This window comes from Coenobita brevimanus, chromosome 110 (genome assembly GCF_032717465.1).
Source record: "Coenobita brevimanus isolate Jiangsu-jjx chromosome 110, ASM3271746v2, whole genome shotgun sequence".
Taxonomy (NCBI): Eukaryota; Metazoa; Arthropoda; class Malacostraca; order Decapoda; family Coenobitidae; genus Coenobita; species Coenobita brevimanus.
Window position 1 is genome coordinate 34,101,397 of NC_137063.1, and position 19,812 is coordinate 34,121,208.

The window sequence follows — 19,812 nt, forward strand, 5'->3', positions numbered from 1 at the left end:
TCTTCTTAGTATAATAGGAAAAGTGTATGGTAGGATACTTATAGACAGAGTTAGAGAAAGAACAGAGAAATTAGTTGGAGAAGAACAGGGAGGCTTTAGGAAGGGAAGAGGTTGTGTAGATCAGATATTCATTCTTAGATCTTTAGTGGAAAAGTTTCGAGAGAAGGGAAAGAAGTTGTATGCAGCTTTCATGGATTTGGAGAAAGCATATGACAGGGTGGATAGACAAGGATTGTGGAAAGTGTTAAGACTATATGGAGTAGATGGGAAGTTGTTGAATGCTGTGAAGAGTATGTACGATGGTGCGAAGGCTGCAATGCGTGTGGATGGTGAACTAAGTGAATTTTTCTCTTTGGAAGTTGGTTTGAAACAGGGATGTGTCATGTCTCCATGGTTGTTCAATCTGTACATGGATGGGGTAATAAAAGAGGTACAAGGTAGGGTAGTGGATGTTGGAGTGGCCCTGGTGAGAGAGGTTAGTGTTTGGAAACTCCCTGTACTGTTGTTTGCAGATGATACTGTGTTGTTGAGTGAAGACGAAGGGGAGCTGCAAGGCTTGGTGGATGAGTTTGAGAGAGTGTGTAAGAAACGGAACCTAAAGGTGAATGTAGGGAAGAGTAAAGTGATGGTCTTTGAGAGAGGTGAAGTTAGTGAATGTACAGCGAGGTTGGATGGTGAGGAATTGGAAAATGTGAGTACGTTTAAGTATTTGGGTAGTGTGATGAGTAAGGATGGAGGTTTGGAGGGTGAAGTGCTTGAAAGGGTACAGCAGGGAAGAAAGGTTGCTGGTTCCTTGAAAGCAGTGATAAGAAACAGGGAAGTGAGCATGGAAGTGAAAAAGTTACTACATGACAGTATTGTGATACCAACTCTAACGTACGGAAGTGAAGCTTGGACATTGTTGGAAGGGCACAAGTCAAGAGTGAGAGCAGTGGAAATGAGTTATTTAAGAGGAGCCTGTGGAGTCACGTGGAGAAACAGGCTGACGAAAGAGGATATAAAGGAGCGTTGTGGTGTGGATGTGGATGTGATAGGAAGCGTTATGAGGAACACACAGAGGTGGTTTGGCCATGTGGAGAGGATGGAGGGTGAAAGACTGACGAAGAGAGTGTATGTGAGTGAGGTGGAGGGGGGAAGAAGGAGGGGGAGGCCGAGGATGAGATGGAGGGATGGGGTGGAGAGGTATATGAGAGAGGGGGGTGTGAGTTGGGAGCAGGGCAGTGAAATGGCGGGGGACAGGGCAACTTGGAGGCGATTTGTTTGTGGCCACCCCAAACGGGATTGAGGCGTCTGGCAATAGATAGATAGATAGATAGATAGACATTAAATTGGGGTTTGACCATCGTTAGGTGGGGTATGGTGGTATTTCTACCCCCATCGCTAAGCTGGGGTATTGCATCTAGGGGTATCGTATATTGAGGTGTATCTGTAATGTGCTTCTGAACTAACCTGATTTTTTAAGATTTGGTGTGGTAGCTACACTATAATAGTTTCTGCCTGCTTATGGGAGTCATGTGTAGTATATGTTAATTTCATATATTTTAACTCCTTGACTCCATATTTGCTCTCTCCTGATTCATTTTTTCATTCATTGCCAGACACCATGTATCCCAAACAGGGTGGCCAAGGGCTTAGAGTTAATTGTTTTACAGGGAGGGGGCACTAATCCTCCACCAACCCCACTTGACATGTTGATGATTTTATTAAATTTAGAATGGACCAGTAATAATGAAAGGGCTTTATCCAACGTCTCCAGTTTGGAGAGTCTCTTTCAAGCTAAATGAAATAATCTGGAGAATGCAAGAATAAAGTAGAAAATACATTATTGGATGGAATGGGTTAATATAGTGATTCCTTACTTAACACAGTAGATGTGTTTCAAAAACTAATATACTTTGTTAAGTGAAAATTGTTTCAAAGGTGAACTGTAGACATGAATTTGTGTGTGGAATTCTTAGTCCAACAACAAGTATGAAATATGTCTGTTATGCTGGGTGTTTTTAGGTCAACTTCTCGTCCTAAAAACACTAGCCACTGAGCGGGGTTCTCTTTTGAGACCGGAACTAGAACGCACTACAAGAGGAGCAGGGCATAAAAACTCAGCAGACCAACCTTATACATATATTGCCTCAATTCATATCCCTAACAATACACAGCAAGTAAATATTGTACACAGTATTACATAGACAGAGTCAGGCTTTGGATATACACAATAATATATAGGTACGTAGGGATGGACAGTGTCAGGCCTCGATAGATGCAATAATATACGGCCAGATAGATATGGACACTGTCAGGCCTAGTTATACACAGTACTATACTCGATATTATAATAAAATATGGCCAGGTGGGTATGGACACTGTCAGGCTCCGGTTCACCAGTGTTATATGGCCTGATGGATCTGGACACTGTCGGGCCTGGATATGCACAAAAGTATGTGGCCAGGTAGCTACACAGTTAGGCCTGGGTATACACGACACTATACGACCCGATGGATATGGACATTGTCAGGCCTGGATATACACAACAGTATACGGCCAGATAGGTATAGACACTGTAAGGCCCCGGAGCACACGGTATTATATGGCCGGGTAACTAGGGGCACTGTCAGGTTTCACCATACACATACACTAGGCACAGGGAAACACACTGTCCAATTCTCCCTGGACTGCTGGGCCTGGGCAGGTTACAGGTGGCGCCTGGGCGTGGGAGGCAGGTCGTCGGGCGTGCCCTCCTTCAGGAGGCACGGAACTATGCCAGGGGCGAGGTCGTCCGGGTGAGGCTGCGGGTCGGCATACAGGGAGGCTTTTTCCTGGTGGGGCCACAACCTGTTGTTTGGCCCTCGGGACTGGGACCAAACAGGGCCAACAGGTGCGCCTGTCTGTGTTGGCACCTGGTGAAGGGTTGTCTGGAAGTGGGGCTCGGGAGATCCCGACCCGGGGTCCTGGGGGTGTCCTTAGAGGGCTGGGGGCTGCAGTCTCCACTGGGTTGGACCGCTGTCAGGAGCTGCCTGTGGCATCCCTTCTTCGTGGCATCTGTCAGCGTCAGGCGTCGTCCAGGGGCAGCCTGTAGGGTGTGGATCCCCAGATCCAAAGAGGCCCTCGCCACAACTTCTCAAGCTGCAACTCCTCTGGAAGACTGCACTCATGAGGAGAGGGAGAGAGACGTCCCACTCGGTCTCCGGATGGGTAGTGGGCCGAGCCAGGGACTTCCTCCGAAGGGATAGTCTCAAGGGCCGTGGACGAAGGGTGTACTGTGGCCGTCCCTTCCCAGGTGCATGTGGTGGCCGTCCCCTCTCCAGTGCATACAATGGCCGTCCCTTCCCCAGTGCATACAATGGCCGTCCCTTCCCCAGTGCATACAGTGGCCGACACCGCGGTTCCATGGACCTTAAAAACAACAGCTGAATGGCGTACAGTGGCCATCCCTTCCCCGGTGCGTACAGTGGCCGTCACTGTGGTGCTGTTCCCTAAGGAGGAGGCAGACGAAGGGAGTACAGTGGCCGTCCCTTCACCAGTGCGTATAGTGGCTGTCACAGCGGGGCTGGTTCCAGGGGTGGCTGCAGCTGACGTACAGTGGCCATCACCGCAGGGCTGCAGGGGGCAACAGCTGAAGGGCGTACAGTGACCGTCCGTTCCCTGGTGCATGCAGTGGCTGTCACAGCCGTGCTGCTTGGGACTGTCTGTAGACAAGTCCCACCCCAATCCTGATGAGGACTGGCCCAGCTGCGATGTAGTTGCCTAGGACTGCTCTCCTGCTGGCGGCCATGTTGAGTGGAATAGAGGCATAGGTCTGTGGGCCACCTAGGCCCGTCTCACTCGGGCCCGGCGCTCTCTTCATATGCTCCTCCGTGGTTTCTTCCTGGGGTGGGTGTGGTGCCTTGTGTCCTTCCTGGGGTGGGAGTTGCGACACCCTTCCCTGGGTGTCTCGGGGAGGCGGGCATTTCAGTGTCATTATAAATTTTTGACTTAAATGAAATACAGTAATATCTCATTTATCTGTCATTATTCAGCCAAGGCCCCATCAGGTAATGCATTGTTTCAGATAACACTTTACTAACCCCCATCCCTTGTACAAGGGGTATAACCTTTATACGATCTTATATACAGGTCTCCATGTCAGTACACAAAACGTACATCAGTATCGATCTTCCAATGGCCACCTTTGTATATTCATTACAATATATCATTCTCACAGAGTCTTTATGGTGGTCCTTAATTTTCAACTGGAAAATTTGCTTCAGCTGTTGTGGGACTTCATTCCTATTGATTAAAAAATGGTGTATGCAAATGTTCATGCTTATTAGTTAATTTTAACTGGTGCCGCATCATGTTCAAAGTTTTACTATTATGGCATAATGTGTCATTGGGTTACCTAGGTCCCCTTCTTTGCAGAGTATTAGCCCCTCACTGGGGGGGGGAGCATCATGGGAACCCAACTCCCACTCATTGTTGCCTACTTTTATGGCTTGTAATACTTGATTTACATTGTTTTGTGATACTTACAAATACTGTAACTTTCATAAGAGATGATTTTGTCATTATATGAAAAACAAAATTCGCACAAGTAACGTTTCTCACTTTTCCTGTAACATGTCTCACGGTCACATTTTCCTTAACAGTAGCAAAATTCTTAGGAGACACAGAATTTGCTGGGTATGGTTATGATCCTCATAAATTGACATGTTACTGATATAAAGCACTTCTTGACTGAATCTGTAAAATCACAGAGTTATTGAAAATACTCATGTACAGTAAAAGGTGGGGTAGCATCACGTTAATGTTTCTCACGTCACCTTTAAAAATCTATATAAAATCAGAATAAAAACATATGAATAATCTGATTATGGCATATTGTAGTGTGAGGTGTTGGTAGTGTATCTTGTAAATGGCATTTATTTATATTGCCTACATAAGAAAATACGAGTGAGAGTAGATCAGTACCTTGTCTTTGAATGTAACGTTTCTCACGATGGAATGACCCCAAACCATAACACATCAATCTGGAGTATAAATGAGAATTACACAGATTATCTTCCCGTCCGATCAGCGAAGTTAAGCAACGTTGGGTCTGGTTAGTACTTGGATGGGTGACTGCCTGGGAACACCAGATGCTGTTGGCATAACGTTCTCCCTACGTGTCAAGTGGTGTTGGTGGAGGATTAGTGCCCCTCCCTGTAAAACAATTAACTCTAAGCCCTTGGCCACCCTGTTTGGGATACATGGCGTCTGGCAATGAACGAATGAAGTATAAACCCAGTGAAACCTAATCTATCCGAAAATGAGGTCCCTACTGGTGGACTATATATTATATTGATCAAACATGATCTTACGATGTGTTTCTGTGTTAACAATATCATAAATAATTCAGCATGATGAAGCAAAGTTCTGTTTACTAAGAATATCTCAAAAATGGGCAATAATGCTTTCCTCATGACATTACACCGTAAATAAACATGCGCTCTCTAGTATTTGTTCCAAAGCTTTACCTCTTCAACTTTAGCTCATGAACTAGTTGGTCTAAAATGCTCTGGTTTGCAGCATAAGGTGCGTAAATTCAGGCTCTAAACCTTGTGCATAAAATTTTGTATTTCTGTAAGAGTTGAAAAATTGGATCCATATACTGTACAGATTTTCAGGGAAGTTCAGTTGATGAAATTGCGTATCCTAGGGGTTAAGAAACAGAGGGCTGATTCAGTACTTAGGGTTAACCAATAATACTTGCTAGACACTGTGATTGCATTGAGGTGACCGATCATGATTGCTAGAAACTTTTGGCAAGTTTTCCCGGTCTTTCTGTGCTCTTTCGGCACCTACTTGGTCCTGAAGATGCTGAATGAGAGGACTTTTACTGTACTAAGAGCTGTTCCAGCCATGAGAGGTTTGTGCCTGGGATGTCTTTTTCATTTAGTTGTTGCTGTCTGCTGATGTTTCTGTGAAGCTTATGAATGCCTTATCAGACTGGAAGGGCAAGATACAACCTTAGTAAACCTCACAGAATGTAATAGGCCATTCCTAAGTTGAAGAAAAAGCATCAGGTAGCAGCAAGGATAAACTAGAAATTGTTTCCCAGATTCATTGGATTAATACCGGTAGCAAAAAAGTCTCGTAAACTTATGTATAAGTATACCCCAGTATAACGATGCAATTGGTTAAGTAAAAACCCATTGTTAGGCGGCGGTATCGTATCTTGGGGTAGATTTAACATGTAAAGTATAGCGATGCATTTTTTAACCTTGGGTTCCCCCCCAGCCAAGTCCTAAACCCATCCAAATGACTCCAAAAACAAGTTTAATCCTTGGATTGCGAGCCACAGCTCAGGGTGTGCTGGCTGTGCATCACCGCTAACTACTCCACCCCAACACAAACTTATGCATGGTGCTACACAAAGACAGAGAGAGAGAGATTTTTTTCTTTTCGTCAGATGATGCCCTGGATGTTTATCTTCAAGTTTATAATAAACAAAAACAATTTTTTCTTCTTTTCATTTTTTCACTACTCCTCTACGTAAACTTACTCATGGCCTGATGCAAAGATGGAGAGAGAGAGACATTAATCTTTTTTTTCACCAGATGACATCCTGGATGTATATCTTCAAGTTAAAAAAAAAAAAAAAACAACTTCCCATGGGATGGGATAAAAAAGGTAATTGTGCTATCCATGGGTTAAAGCCAATCTAAATGGCCTAACAGCTCTAAAAGAAGCTAACTTAAACCTAACACCTGTAAATAACTCACTAAAACCAACAAATAAAATCTGAAAATTGTCAACTGTAAGTCTGGTAAAAAATCAAGCTTAGTAAACTGTACCCCAAAATGACACTGTTCACCCCACCTATGGCTAAAACACATTAACCCTTTCGATACTTAGGGTAGCGGTGCAAAAGTCACCCGCTCGTTACTGGATGACGCAGGCTGTGTCAAACCTAATCTCACCTGCTTGTTACTGGACAACCCGAACTGCGTCCAACAAAATTGCCCCTTGTCAGAAAGAAAAAACATCATAAATCAGTGCATAATTTATATTCACCAAACATTTTTATTAACACCATAAGCAAGTACAACTATTCAGGATCACATGAATAAAATAATCAGGTAGATAGAGGCATAAATAAAAGCAGAGGGAAAAAATAATTTAGCAGATAGAGGCATAAATAAAGGCAGAGGAAAAAATAATTTAGCAACAACTTTGGCTATAAGAAAATTTCCTTTTGCAGTACGTAAAACTGACCCAAATTGTCGTACAGTAAATGTTTATATACCAAAATATAGCTAATGAAGTTTCCTAAAACTCTTTCTCAGTTACAATTACCATAAAACATATACTGTATTTCTCTGAGGAAACAAGACGGAGAGAAAAACATCGTAAATTAGCACAATTTATATTCGCTGAATGTTTTTATCAGTACCATAAGCAAGTACAACTATTTGAGATTATGTGAATAAAAAGTCAGGCAGATAGAGGCATAAATAATGGCAGGGGAAAAATAATTTAGCAAAACGCCGCTCCCGCACTGCAGTGCGATCGTAAGATAATTTCCTTTTGCGGTACATCAGACCGACCTGAATTGTCTTACAGTAAATGTTTATATACCAAAATATAGCTAATGAAATTTCCTAAAACTCTTTCTCAGTAACAGCTACCATAAAGCATATATTTTTATGAGAAAACACAAAGGAAAGAAAAAACATTGTAAATTAACGCACAATTTATATTCACCAAACGTTTTTATCAGTACCATAAGCAAGCACAACTATTCAAGATGACAAGGAAAAAAAAATCATGGAGATAGAAGCAAAACCAAGGGTGTGAGGATAAAATGTTTAAGAAGTACCATGAGCAGAAACAAGGGGGTTTCTCCCAGCACTTGGCCAAGGCCGAGCCAGCCCACATCCTGAGTACTTGCCCACAGTTGGATGCAGTCTGCGTCGTCCGGTAACAAAAGGGTTAATCAAAGTCTAAAAACAGTTTATAAATCAACCTAAACACAAATTTAGTCTAAAATATCAGATCGGTAAAAACAATAAAAACCCAACATTAATTTGGGATTTGGCCATTGTTAGGTGGGGTATGGTGGTATTTGTACCCCCATCGCCAAGCCGGGGTATCGCATCTAGGGGTGTTGTATATCAGGGTATACCTGTATATCGTTTTTAAGTTGGAAGAATATTGTAAAATGAAAATTAAATTTGGGAGCTAAAAGTAATAATATTAATGTTGTGTATTCCAGAAATCCCTGCGGTGGGGCCCATGGATGTACTATTGGATGCTGTATAGTGGGTCATCTGCCCTGGCTGCTTGTGACTATATCGGTGAGGGTCTGGCCAACATCCTGGGCATCACCACACCCAAGTATCAGTACGAGATTGACGAGTACAAGCGCAGCGAGGAGGAGGTATGACAAGTTGACTACACAGCTTCATTACTGACAGGCATCTCATACCCCTTTGCTTCCAGTGCCCTTTTGTATTTTAGATATCTTACTTTCAGATTATTTTATTTTTCGATTTCTAGTGTAGAAGAGGATTAATGAAGAGTCTAAACTCTTCATTTTAAAAATTTTCTTCGTAGGTGAATGAAAGTGTCTGGAAATAGTACGAATAAACTCAAAAGGATGTCCACAGAGTCAAGGGGTTAAAGTCTAGGTGTTGTTGTTACTGTTGTTGTAGTTATTGATTAACATCAGTCTGTATGGCCAAGCAGATCCTTCAACTACAGGCAAGCACCCACCCATGCAGGGCTGTCCTGTGCAGTGAACTGATGTTCCCTTGTAGTGGGGGAAAGTGTAGGGAGGTTTGGTTCCTGAATGAATGCTGCGTTTGCATCATTCCATCTGGTTACCAGGAGCACCATAGCTAACTTCACGTCACCCTATTATTTGGTTACATGGTTACCACCCAGTGTGGTGAATGGTTTCCTGGGTTAAGGAAACCATTAGGCTTGTCATTCAGTGTAGAGCTGCCTGAAGTAGAAAGAGAGGGTAATAAAAAGTGACAAGTAGATGAGGGAGAAATAGGAAGAGAGGAGGGCAGATACAGTGATAGAGTGATGAATGGAAAGGAAGAAGCAGGCAGCACCTCATCAAGTGAGTGGATGCAAATTAAGTGAAACAACTCTAAATTATCATTCTTCTGACATCTGATGTTGGGTGTTAAAAGCACATTTTTTTTTTTTTCTTTAAAGAAAGAAGGAACCAAAGGCCAGGAGCCTGCAAGATTGTGCTGCCAAGAAAAAACAAGGTAACAGAGAGATCATTTCTGACTTCAGAGCAACTTTATAATGAATAATAGTGCCGAAAGAAAGAATGTGGCATTTAAGGTGGCAAATCAGACGAAGAGAGCAAACAGGAATATCATAGGTGAGCAGTGTGTGAAAAATGAATGAAAGGTAGTGGTGGACAGTGAGGATACCGGTATTAAAAATGCTTTGATAGGTAGTTACAACCAGTTGTTGAATGAGGAGTTTGACTGAACAGGGAAGGTTGGGAGTCAGTGGATTCAGTGTTTGTCCCATGGTCTTTGATTGATGCTGCTGTTGTGAGCAGGGGTAGGATGCAGTTGGGGATGGCTATGGGTTTGTCTGAGTTGACTACAGAAATGTCGAATGCTTCAAGATGTATGGGATTGGGTTTAGTTTCTGAGTTGATAAAACTGATTGTATATGAGTGTGTTGTTGCAGATGACTGGCTGAAGAATGTGGTTGTAAATATGTATAAGGGGAAGGGTGATGCCCTGGAAAGAGGAAATGTTAGATGTATAAAACTTTTGAACCATATAATGAACTTAATGGAGAGTCCTGGAAGGTATGATAAGGGAAAGAGTGAATACTGATGAGATGCAGTTTGGGTTTGTGCCAGGCAAAGGGGTCACTGATGCGCATGCATGGCAGCTATGTTTGGTGGCCATCTTAGTATACTTCACTGCACAGGACCCTCGAATGTTGTTGCAGATAGGCTGACTTCAGGGATTTTCCAATCCAGTTCCCCCCCCCCCTCCCCATCCATTTACTGGCCCAGATCAGGGCTTATCTTACCACACAAACTGTGTATAAGGCAAATTGGTCTTGCTTAAATTGAGTATCTGCTGGATCATAAATGTTTTTTTTATGTTCTTGAATTTGATGATGATGATGATGAATTTAATGTTCATTCTAGTTTGGCTAAGAAGTGCATGATAGCTGTATGAGTGAATATAAAGGTCTAAAAAGGCAACCCTGTGCATATCATAGCACACTGATTGCTCAAGTTACTTGTAGGTAATTTATTCAGGCTAATATATACTAGATGATTTAGGCTGCGTGAGAGAAATCCTGGCAGTCAGAGCAGTCAAAGAATAAAAAAAACTATTCTGGTGAATCCATCTTGTGCATAGGATGTCACTTAGGTATTTTAATTAGGCTGATACCATGTAATTTTGTTTGCATAACAAATCCTAGCACAGAAAAAGTTAAGCTTAAGAAAGTTCATGAATAAGGAACTGTAATATTGCACCAAGAGTTGCCAAACCAGAAGGTGCTAGGATGTTACCAGATACACAAAACTCCACAGATTTTTAGAAACAGTACTAAAAGTTAATAGATGCTAAAAGTTAATAGAATGTCACTCCTATATGGATAAAATTGATAGTGACAGTCAAAATTGGAGTTATCTCCTTAACGACAATACAAACTGGTATGGAATTGTTCATACCCCGTCAACAGTTCACTAAAAGATCGGACTCTCCAAAATGGTTTGACAGCAATTGTGCTAGAGCAGTGATCCAAAAGTCCTTAGCATATAACTTGTGCTTAAAATTAAAACATCTGAATAGTTCAGTCAATTCAAAATTGCTAGAAACCATGCAAAAGCAGTAATGAATCTCACTAATTCAAACTTTCATGACAACCAGTCGTGCAAACTATTAAACATTCCTAATAACAAAAGAATATTCTGGTCAGCTTTCTGTTCTTTCAGTAATAACTTTAACAAGTCATCACCCATTACCCCACTAAATTCTTCAGATGGTAACACTACAAATGACCTGTGTGGTACAGCAAACATCCTTGCTAGTATATTTACCAGAAATTCTACCTTAGAGGAAGTCAGCCAGAACGTCACTGTATTAGAACTTGACTCTTCCAAGATTGCTCCACTTAAAATACAGACTAGATACGTAAAACCCATCCCAGACAATTTACCAACCAAGAAAGCTCTGTGTCCAGATGAAATTCCTCCAGTTACTTTGAAAACTGCTCCCCAGGACTTGCTCCTGTTCTAGCTAAATTGTTCAGAATATGGATTCGTACTTTCACTTCATTCCCTAATTCTTGGAAAGAAGCAAATATCCATCCATTTCTGAAGAAATGAAATTCATCTGACCCCTTTGATTACAGACCAGTAGTTATCACATCTTCTCTTGGTAAAGTATTTGAGATTTTAATTAATGAGCACATAGTTCAACATCTTGAATCCAACAGCTTAAATAGTAATAGACAGTATGGTTTTAGCCAGGAAAGATCCACCATTGATATACTCAGTCTCCAGACTCATACCATCCATCAGTGGATTGATCAGCCTGGAGAAACTCATGCAATAGCTCCTGATATTTCTAAATCTTTTGGCATAGTGTGGGACCAGTCCCTGCTATCCAAACTCCCTTGCAATTGCCTATCACCTTTTGTTCATCTGATTTCCTCATGTCTCATTGACAGAAAGATAAGAGTAGGTGATGTATATTCTAATTTCCACTCAGTGAATGCCGGTGTGCCACAAGGATGAGTTCTTGCTCCAGCTGTATTCCTAATTCATATTAATGATCTCTTATCTGCAGCTCATAATCCCATAGATTCATATGCAGATTACCCAACATTTCACAGTTCATTCACACTTAAACACCCATTCACAAAGTTTAATATCTCTAACACACAACCCAGTACAGCAGTCTCCATAAATCAAGACTTATCTAATCACTGAATGGGTACAAAATAACATTGTCTCAATTAATGCTAGAAAAAACAAATAAATACAATTTTCTAATAGACTGATATTCTCTGTTTCCTATATTACCTTCAGTGCTACTAATATTGCCATCTCTGAAAATATTGAAATTCTCAGGGTTTCACTTAGCAATACCCTCAAGTAGGACATCTCATGTTAGGTCACTTGCTAAAACCACTTCAAAGAAACTTGGATTATTGTACAAAGTCTGTAACTTCTTCACTGATGAGCAGCTAGCTGTAATTTACAAGAGTCAAGTGCACTATAAGCTGGAATATTGCTCACCCTCATGGAATGGATGTGGAGACATTGCACTAAAACAACTAGACAAAATTCAGAACAAAACTGTTAAAATTACTAATAAACCTGCTGTTACAAATGAACTACCTCCCCTACAAGTAAGAAGGAATCTTGCCTTATTTGCATTATTTTACAGATACTTTTATGGCAAATGTTCAGTGTAGGTGTTGACTGCAGGGAATGAAAGGGAGGCGGAGGAAAGGTTTAGGAAGTGGAGAGATGGTATGGGGCAAAAGGGTTTCAGGGTAAATGCAGATAAAACAAAAGTGATGATATCTAGGGTTGGTGGCGGTACTGTCAAAGACGAGGGAGAGTGGCCATGTGTAGTTTGCCACAAGGGCGTGGGAAGTAATTGCATCTTGTGCGGTGTGTGTGATAAATGGGTGCATAAGAGATGTAGTGGTATCAGAGGTAGACTGCGAGATAATGCTGATTTTATGTGTCTGGCGTGCTGGGGTGAGCAGGTGGAGATTGTCAGACGTGAAAGGATTGAACTTGCTGGTGAATCTCTTGAGTGTGTGGAAAAGTTTTGTTATTTGGGAGACATGTTGTGTGCTGGAGGTGGGGCTGGAGCTAGCTCTGTGGCTAGGGTGAGAAGTGGTTGGAAGAAGTTCAAGGAGCTCTTGCCTCTCCGGACATTGAGAGGGCTCTCCCTGCGTGCTAAGGGGTCTTTGTATGCAGCATGTGTTAGGAGTGTAATGCTGTATGGCAGTGAGACCTGGGCAGTGAAGGAGGAAGACATTCGCTGGTTCAGACGTACAGAAATGACAATGATTAGGTGGATGTGCAGTGCATCCATGCGTCCAAGGCCTGGAGGGGCTGGGTTTACAATGGAAGAGTTGAGAGGTAGGATGGGACTGGAGTGTATTGGTGTTGTGATGAGGAGAGGTAGATTGAGGTGGTTTGGACATGTGGAGAGGATGGGGGATGATAATTGGGTGAGGAATGTGAGAAGTGTTAATATTGGGGGTGGGGTTATGAGGGGTAGACCGAGAAAGACATGGGACGAGGTAATTAAGTGTGACCTTAGGGTTAAGGGACTGAACAGGGAGACTGCAATGGATCGTGCAGCGTGGAGAGCCGTCATTAGGTGACCAAGGCCGACACATGCAAGCATGTTGGAGCCTTTAAAAATGAAACGAAACGAAAACGAAACGAAACGAGGTGCAACCATCATACCACCTCTCCATGCCTTCCTCTGCGCTGCATGGGTATCTGGTAGCATTCACGACACACTGCCATATTGCAGAACTTCTGCCTATCAGAATTCTTTTATTGCCCAAACTGCATCTCTTTGGAACTCCCCAGAGTGGTTTCCCTCCAAACTTCAACCTGGGGGGGAAGCAGTGGCTCAGTCGGTAGAGAGGTGGCCTGCAGTCCTACCGGACCCAGGTTCAAATCCCCACTGGGGCAGGGAACAGTTTAAAGATCTGAATTTCATGAAATCAGACTTTACCGATCTACCAGAAGTTTTGCCGACATGTCGTAAGAATACCCCCGCTAATACCAATACACCAGTCCTGTATGAGACAGCCCTAGCATGTATTCAATATGGACGGTTGGTGTTATCGTTGAAGCGGTGACATGTAGTGAGGTGTATAGTATGTAGGAGGACTACTGGGCCTTGACAGCAGGCTGTGAAGCCTATGCCCAGAGTCGTACAAAAAAAAAAAATGAAAGGATGACACCTGTTATCTGGGGTATGGATTTTTTTTTTTCTCTATTCACTTGTTTTTCTGTCCTCTGGTCTGTTAATAAAAAAGAAATAATAATAATAATAATAATTTGCAGGAAATGGCAGAGAAAGAAAATGAGGCAGCTGAGATGGCAGGGTGGACTAGCACAGATGCAGCCTCCCCAGGTGATGGCATCAGGCACAAGATTCTCAACTCTCCCACTCTGAGCCAGGCACCAGGCACAGAGATCACCCATACACAGGTAAATTATGGCAAATTAATTCAGCTGGCAGCAAGCAGGGGGAACTATACTGGCTAGATTTTATATAATCTTTATCCTTTAATTCTGCCAATTAGATATTAATTGTAGTCATGGACAATTTAGTTTGCATCAGGTTGTGGTTGTTGACCGACCCCAATTTGTCTGGCTGAGCAGACTCATCAACCACAGGCAAGCAGCTCCCCCAGTGGGACTGTTCTATACAAAGAACTGACGTTCCCTTGTGGCTGACAGTGCCTCACCACAGTGAGGTGCAGGAGGGAAAAATGTTGAGGTTTGGTTCCTAGGAGGATGCCACATTTGTGTCCCCACCCAGTTAACAGGTGCACCATAGTAGACTCCACTTCACCCTGTGATCTAGTTATATGGTTACCACTCAGCATTGCAAATGGTTTACTGGGTTACAGGAGACTATTAAACTTGTCATACAGTGTAGAGCCACCTGATGTAGATAGAAGAGTAATAAAAAGTGACAGGAAGGAAAGGGAGAAGTAGGAAGAGAGGAAGGCAGACACAGGAATAGAATGGTAAAGGTGAAGGAAGAAGCAGGCACCACTACATCAAGTGAATGGTTGATGGTTACCACCACCTACCACTTGTTGGCATCAGGTAGGGGAGACCTTCCTGTTCAGATATTTTTTATGCTGTACACTTGAGCACCCTTCACTTTGGTGATGTGTTTTATTACCATATGCTTGCAGTCTTCAGATGTTTTTATTCAGTTGTTGGGAGAAATCCTGAGTGAAGGGGTAAATGAAAATTATATCTAACCTCTTGTTCAAAAGTTCTCTCAGAAGCTGAATAAAACTATCAGGAAATAACAAGATTAAAATGAAAAGTATATATTCAGACTGAATAGAGTTCTATCTATCTATCGCCAGATGCCACAATCCCGTAAGGGATGGCCATTTGACTTTGAGTTATTTGTTTTATGGAGAGGGGCACTAACCCTCCACCAACCCACTTGCTGACACGTAGTGAGCGCGTATGGTTTGGTTATATGGTTACCACCCAGCATTGTAAATAGTTTCTTGGCTTACAGGACACCATTTGGCTTGTCACTCAATGTAAAGCCACCTGTAAAGGAAAGAAAAACAATAAGAAGTGACAGGAAAGATGGGAGAAATAGGAAGAGAGGAGGGCAGGCACAGAAAGAGCATAATAAAGGCTAAGGAAGACATAGGCAGCATTACATCAAGTGAGTGAATGATGGTCACCACTCGTCATCTTAAACGCTGAGCTGTAACAAGAGAATAATCCTGGAAAATAATACAAATTATGAAGAAGTATTTGGAAAGGATGCAGAGCTGTACTACCAACATTTTCTTTTTTATCCATTAAGTTCAGGAAATAAGCTGCAGAAGGACAAAAATCTCCTCCAAGTTTGGGTGGAGGAACTATAGTAGGTTGGTTTTTACTTGAGGGAATTGGGTTGCTCCTGCAGTGTGAATACTAAATCATGGTTGCATGAAATTTGATAAGCTTCTGTATGGAGGTGGGAAAGAATCTCTTTAATTACCATACTATTGAATTGGTCTTACTAATCTGACTTCATTGGGCCGTCAACTGAGCTGGAAGTGGGTAGGGATCTTCATCTGTTAGAAAAAATATGCTGTAGTTGCTCTCTGTTTATTATCTTTCTGTCTGCATATGTGTATATCTTTCTACTTGCTTTGTGCTTGTATATGTGTGTCTGTCTGTGTATTATCATTCTGTCTGTGTATATGTGTATTTGTAGATTATTTTTCTGTTTGTGCGTGCATCTAGCTTCTGTGTGTGTGTGTGTGTGTGTGTACATATATTATTGTACTGTCTATGCCTATTTGTCAGTTATCTTTGTCTCTGTATGTTTCCATCTGTGTGTGGGTCTGTTAGGCTGCAGTTATTCTGTGTATGTGCTTTTGCCTGTTGGTGGAGTAGACTGTAGCACCAGTCGAGCAGGGCAGTACTCCCGAGGTGGATGGAAAGCTGATGACAGGGAGTGCTGGAGCTCCCGTTTCATCAGCCCTCAGGACTAGTTCCTGACCATCCCCCTTTGCTGAACTTTTTCAGTGTCTCAGTTACACAGAGAGTAGGCCAGCATGCTCTCCAGTACAAATTTCTCTATCTATCTTCACCAAACTACATGCACAGTACACACTACACTTCCTATTCAAAATTTACCAAAATGGCGTCAATTCACCCAGCCTCGGAGTCCCCAGGGGGGGGACCATAAATGCCCCCGCCATCTGCCCCTCTCCCGGTGACGACTCGAGGTGCATGGAACCACTGTCTGACTCTCTTCTTCTTCATTTTTGCAACATTCGCGGCCTTTCATCTAACTTTCGCTCTGTTGAGCACCACCTCTCCTCCTCTAAACCTCACCTTCTTTTTCTAACGGAGACTCAGCTGTCTGAGGCAACTGACAGCAAACCCTTTTCTGTATCCTCCTACTTTCTCTATACTCATTTCAAAGCCAAAGGTGGCTGTTGTGTATACATACGCAACGACTTATCTTGCTCTCGTGTTCCTGAACTTGATTCTTCTGAATTCTCCACTCTCTGGCTTCGGCTTTCCTGTCATTCTCTGACTAAATATATCTGTGCTGTTTACTTATCCCCTAATTCTACTGACTATCAAAAATTCTTCGACTATCTTACTTCTACGATGGAACACATTCTGTCCATTTCTCCTTTCTCTGAAATCTCCATTCTTGGAGATTTCAATGTTCACCACCACCTTTGGCTCTCCTCTCCTTTCACGGATCCACCTGGTGAACAAGCCTACATCTTTTCTATCCTTAATGACCTAGAGCAGCTTGTACAGCACCCTACCCGTATCCCTGACCGCCTTGGAGAGAGCTCCAACATACTTGACCTCTTCCTCACAACTAATCCTTCTGCTTACTCTGTTAATCTTTTCTCTCCGTTGGGCTCCTCCGATCACAACCTTATTACCTTAACCTGTCCTAGTGCTCCAGTACAGCCTGCGGACCCTCCAGGGAAATGTCATCTCTGGCATTTTGGAGCTGCGGACTGGGAGGCCCTCAGGCAGTACTTCTTTGATTTTCCCTGGAATGATTATTGCTTCCATGGCCGTGAGCCATCTGAGTGTGCCTTGCGCATTACGGAGGTTATTCTCTCGGGCATGGAAGCATACATTCCTTTCTCATATCCTTTGACTAACGCAAGAAAGCCTTGGTTTAATCACGCTTGTTCTAATGCTGTCCGCAACAAGGAGAAGGCCTACAAAAGGTACCGGAGCCAACCCACCCCTGAATCACATAATCTTTACGTTTCTGCCCGGAATCGTGCTAAGTCTGTTCTTCGCTCTACTAAAAATAATTTCATCCATACTAAATGCTCTCAACTCTCCAACTCGAATTCTTCCCGCTCCTTCTGGCACCTTGCCAAAATCTTTCTAACAACTTTACCTCATCATCCTTCCCTCCTCTTTTCTACTCTGATGGTTCTGTAGCTATTTCTTCTACTGATAAAGCAGATCTCTTCGCACAGACTTTCTCCTCCAATTCCACCTTAGACGATTCCGGTGCTGTTCCTCCATCACTTCCCCCTCTGACTTCCTCATGGCTGACATTAAAATTTCTTCAGTTGATGTATTTTCTGCCATTACTGGCCTCAGTACTAACAAGGCATATGGGCCTGATGGGGTCCCTCCTGTTGTTCTCAAAAACTGTGCTTCTGTGCTTACACCCTGCCTAGGCAAACTATTTCGCCTTTGTCTGTCAACTTGTACCTTTCCTTCTTGCTGGAAGTTTGCTCTCATTCAGCCAGTCCCAAAGAAGGGTGACCACTCCCAACCCTCCAACTATCGTCCAATTGCTTTAACGTCCTGTATTTCAAAAGTTTTCGAGTCAATTCTTAATAAAAAAATTTTAAGGTATCTTTCCTATCACAACCTTCTTTCTGATCGTCAGTATGGGTTCCGTCAGGGACGCTCCACTGGCGATCTTCTCACCTACCTTTCAGACTCCTGGTCATCCTCCTTTCGGGACTTTGGCGAAAGCTTTGCCATTGCACTTGACATCTCAAAGGCTTTCGATCGAGTCTGGCATAAATCTTTAATTTCCAAACTGCCCTCCTACGGTTTCTATCCTTCTATCTGTACCTTCATCGCTAGCTTCCTTTCTGGTCGTTCTATAGCTGCTGTCGTAGACGGCCATCGTTCTTCTCCTAGATCTATCAACAGTGGTGTTCCTCAGGGCTCTGTCCTATCACCAACTCTCTTCCTTTTATTCATCAATGATCTTCTAAGCTGTACATCTAACCCTATCCACTCATACGCTGATGACTCCACCCTTCACCTTTCCATTCGGTTCCCGCAACGCCCATCTCAACAGTTACTTCAAGAAACAAGGGATGAGGCTATGGCACACCTAATGTCTGACTTGGGTCATATCTCTGACTGGGGTAAAAATAATATGGTTGTCTTTAATGCTTCTAAGACTCAGTTCTTACACCTATCAACCCGACAAAATCTTCCACAGGTATACCCACTAATGTTTAATAATATTCAGATTAATCCTGCATCATCCTTGAACATGCTTGGGGTTTCATTTACTCGGGACTTATCTTGGAAAGATCATATTACATCTCTTGTAAAATCTGCTTCCAAGAGATTGGGTGTGCTAAGCCGACTCCGCTCTTTCTTTACCCCTGCACAATTGTTGACTCTATACAGGGGTTTTATCCGCCCCTGTGTGGAGTACAACTCTCATGTGTGGGGAGGCTCCCCACATACAGCTCTTCTCAATAGGGTGGAGTCAAAGGCTTTTCGTCTCATTAACTCTCCTCCTCTTACTGACTCCCTTCAACCTCTGTCTCTTCGCCGCACTGTTGCATCTTTATCTCTTTTCTATCGCTACTTTAATGGTCACTGCTCCTCTGAACTGTCTGCTTGCATTCCTCCACCTCTACGACGGGCGCGTAGCACCCGTCTGGCAGCAAACTCTCATCCCTTTTCCGTCCAACTCTCTAATGCAAGAGTTAACCGTTACTCCCAGTCTTTCATTTATGCAACAGGTCAGCTCTAGAACTGTCTCCCTCTGTCTGTATTTCCTGCTGCCTATGATCTCCAGTCTTTCAAACGCAGTGTGTCCAGGCATCTCAAAATGATCGGATCTTGAATTTGGCTCTCTATTGTATTTTGTTTTTCTCTTGGAGGTAACTGTTACTGCGGGCTCATGGCCTTTGGTTCCTTCTTCCTCGCATAAAAAAAAAAAAAAAAAAAAATATATATGACTCTCTGTTTATAAGTTTTTGCCTCTGTATATCTTACTGTTATCTTTCCTTCTGTGTATTTGTGTGTGTGTTTTTCTGTTTGTATGTGTATCTGTTAACTGTCTGTCTGATTATATCACTGTCTCTCTGTTATGATTCCTTTGATGTCTGTATCTGTATGTTAACTCTGTCTGTCAGTGTGTGCTGTCTATCACTTGTCTTTTTGGAAGTAGTAGTGTAGATGATTGGGAATCATTGACCCTGGGAGGTGCTGCCATGTGAATGTAATCTGGCAACAAGCTTGATAGTTACCCCATAGTCATCACTGTTAGGCAAGAAACTCAGCCACAAGTAACAAATCTT

At 42.8% G+C, this 19,812-nt stretch overlaps 1 protein-coding gene across 1 annotated transcript in view; it reads left to right on the top strand.

Moving 5' to 3' along the window:
- Positions 1–19,812, top strand: part of LOC145417358 (uncharacterized) — an 80,095-nt gene that overhangs the window by 30,128 nt on the left and 30,155 nt on the right. Inside the window, exons 3-4 of the mRNA XM_080286033.1 lie at positions 8,231–8,395; positions 14,066–14,212. Of these exons, the coding sequence (XP_080142159.1) occupies positions 8,231–8,395; positions 14,066–14,212 (312 nt within the window). The remainder of the gene's footprint in view (positions 1–8,230; positions 8,396–14,065; positions 14,213–19,812) is intronic.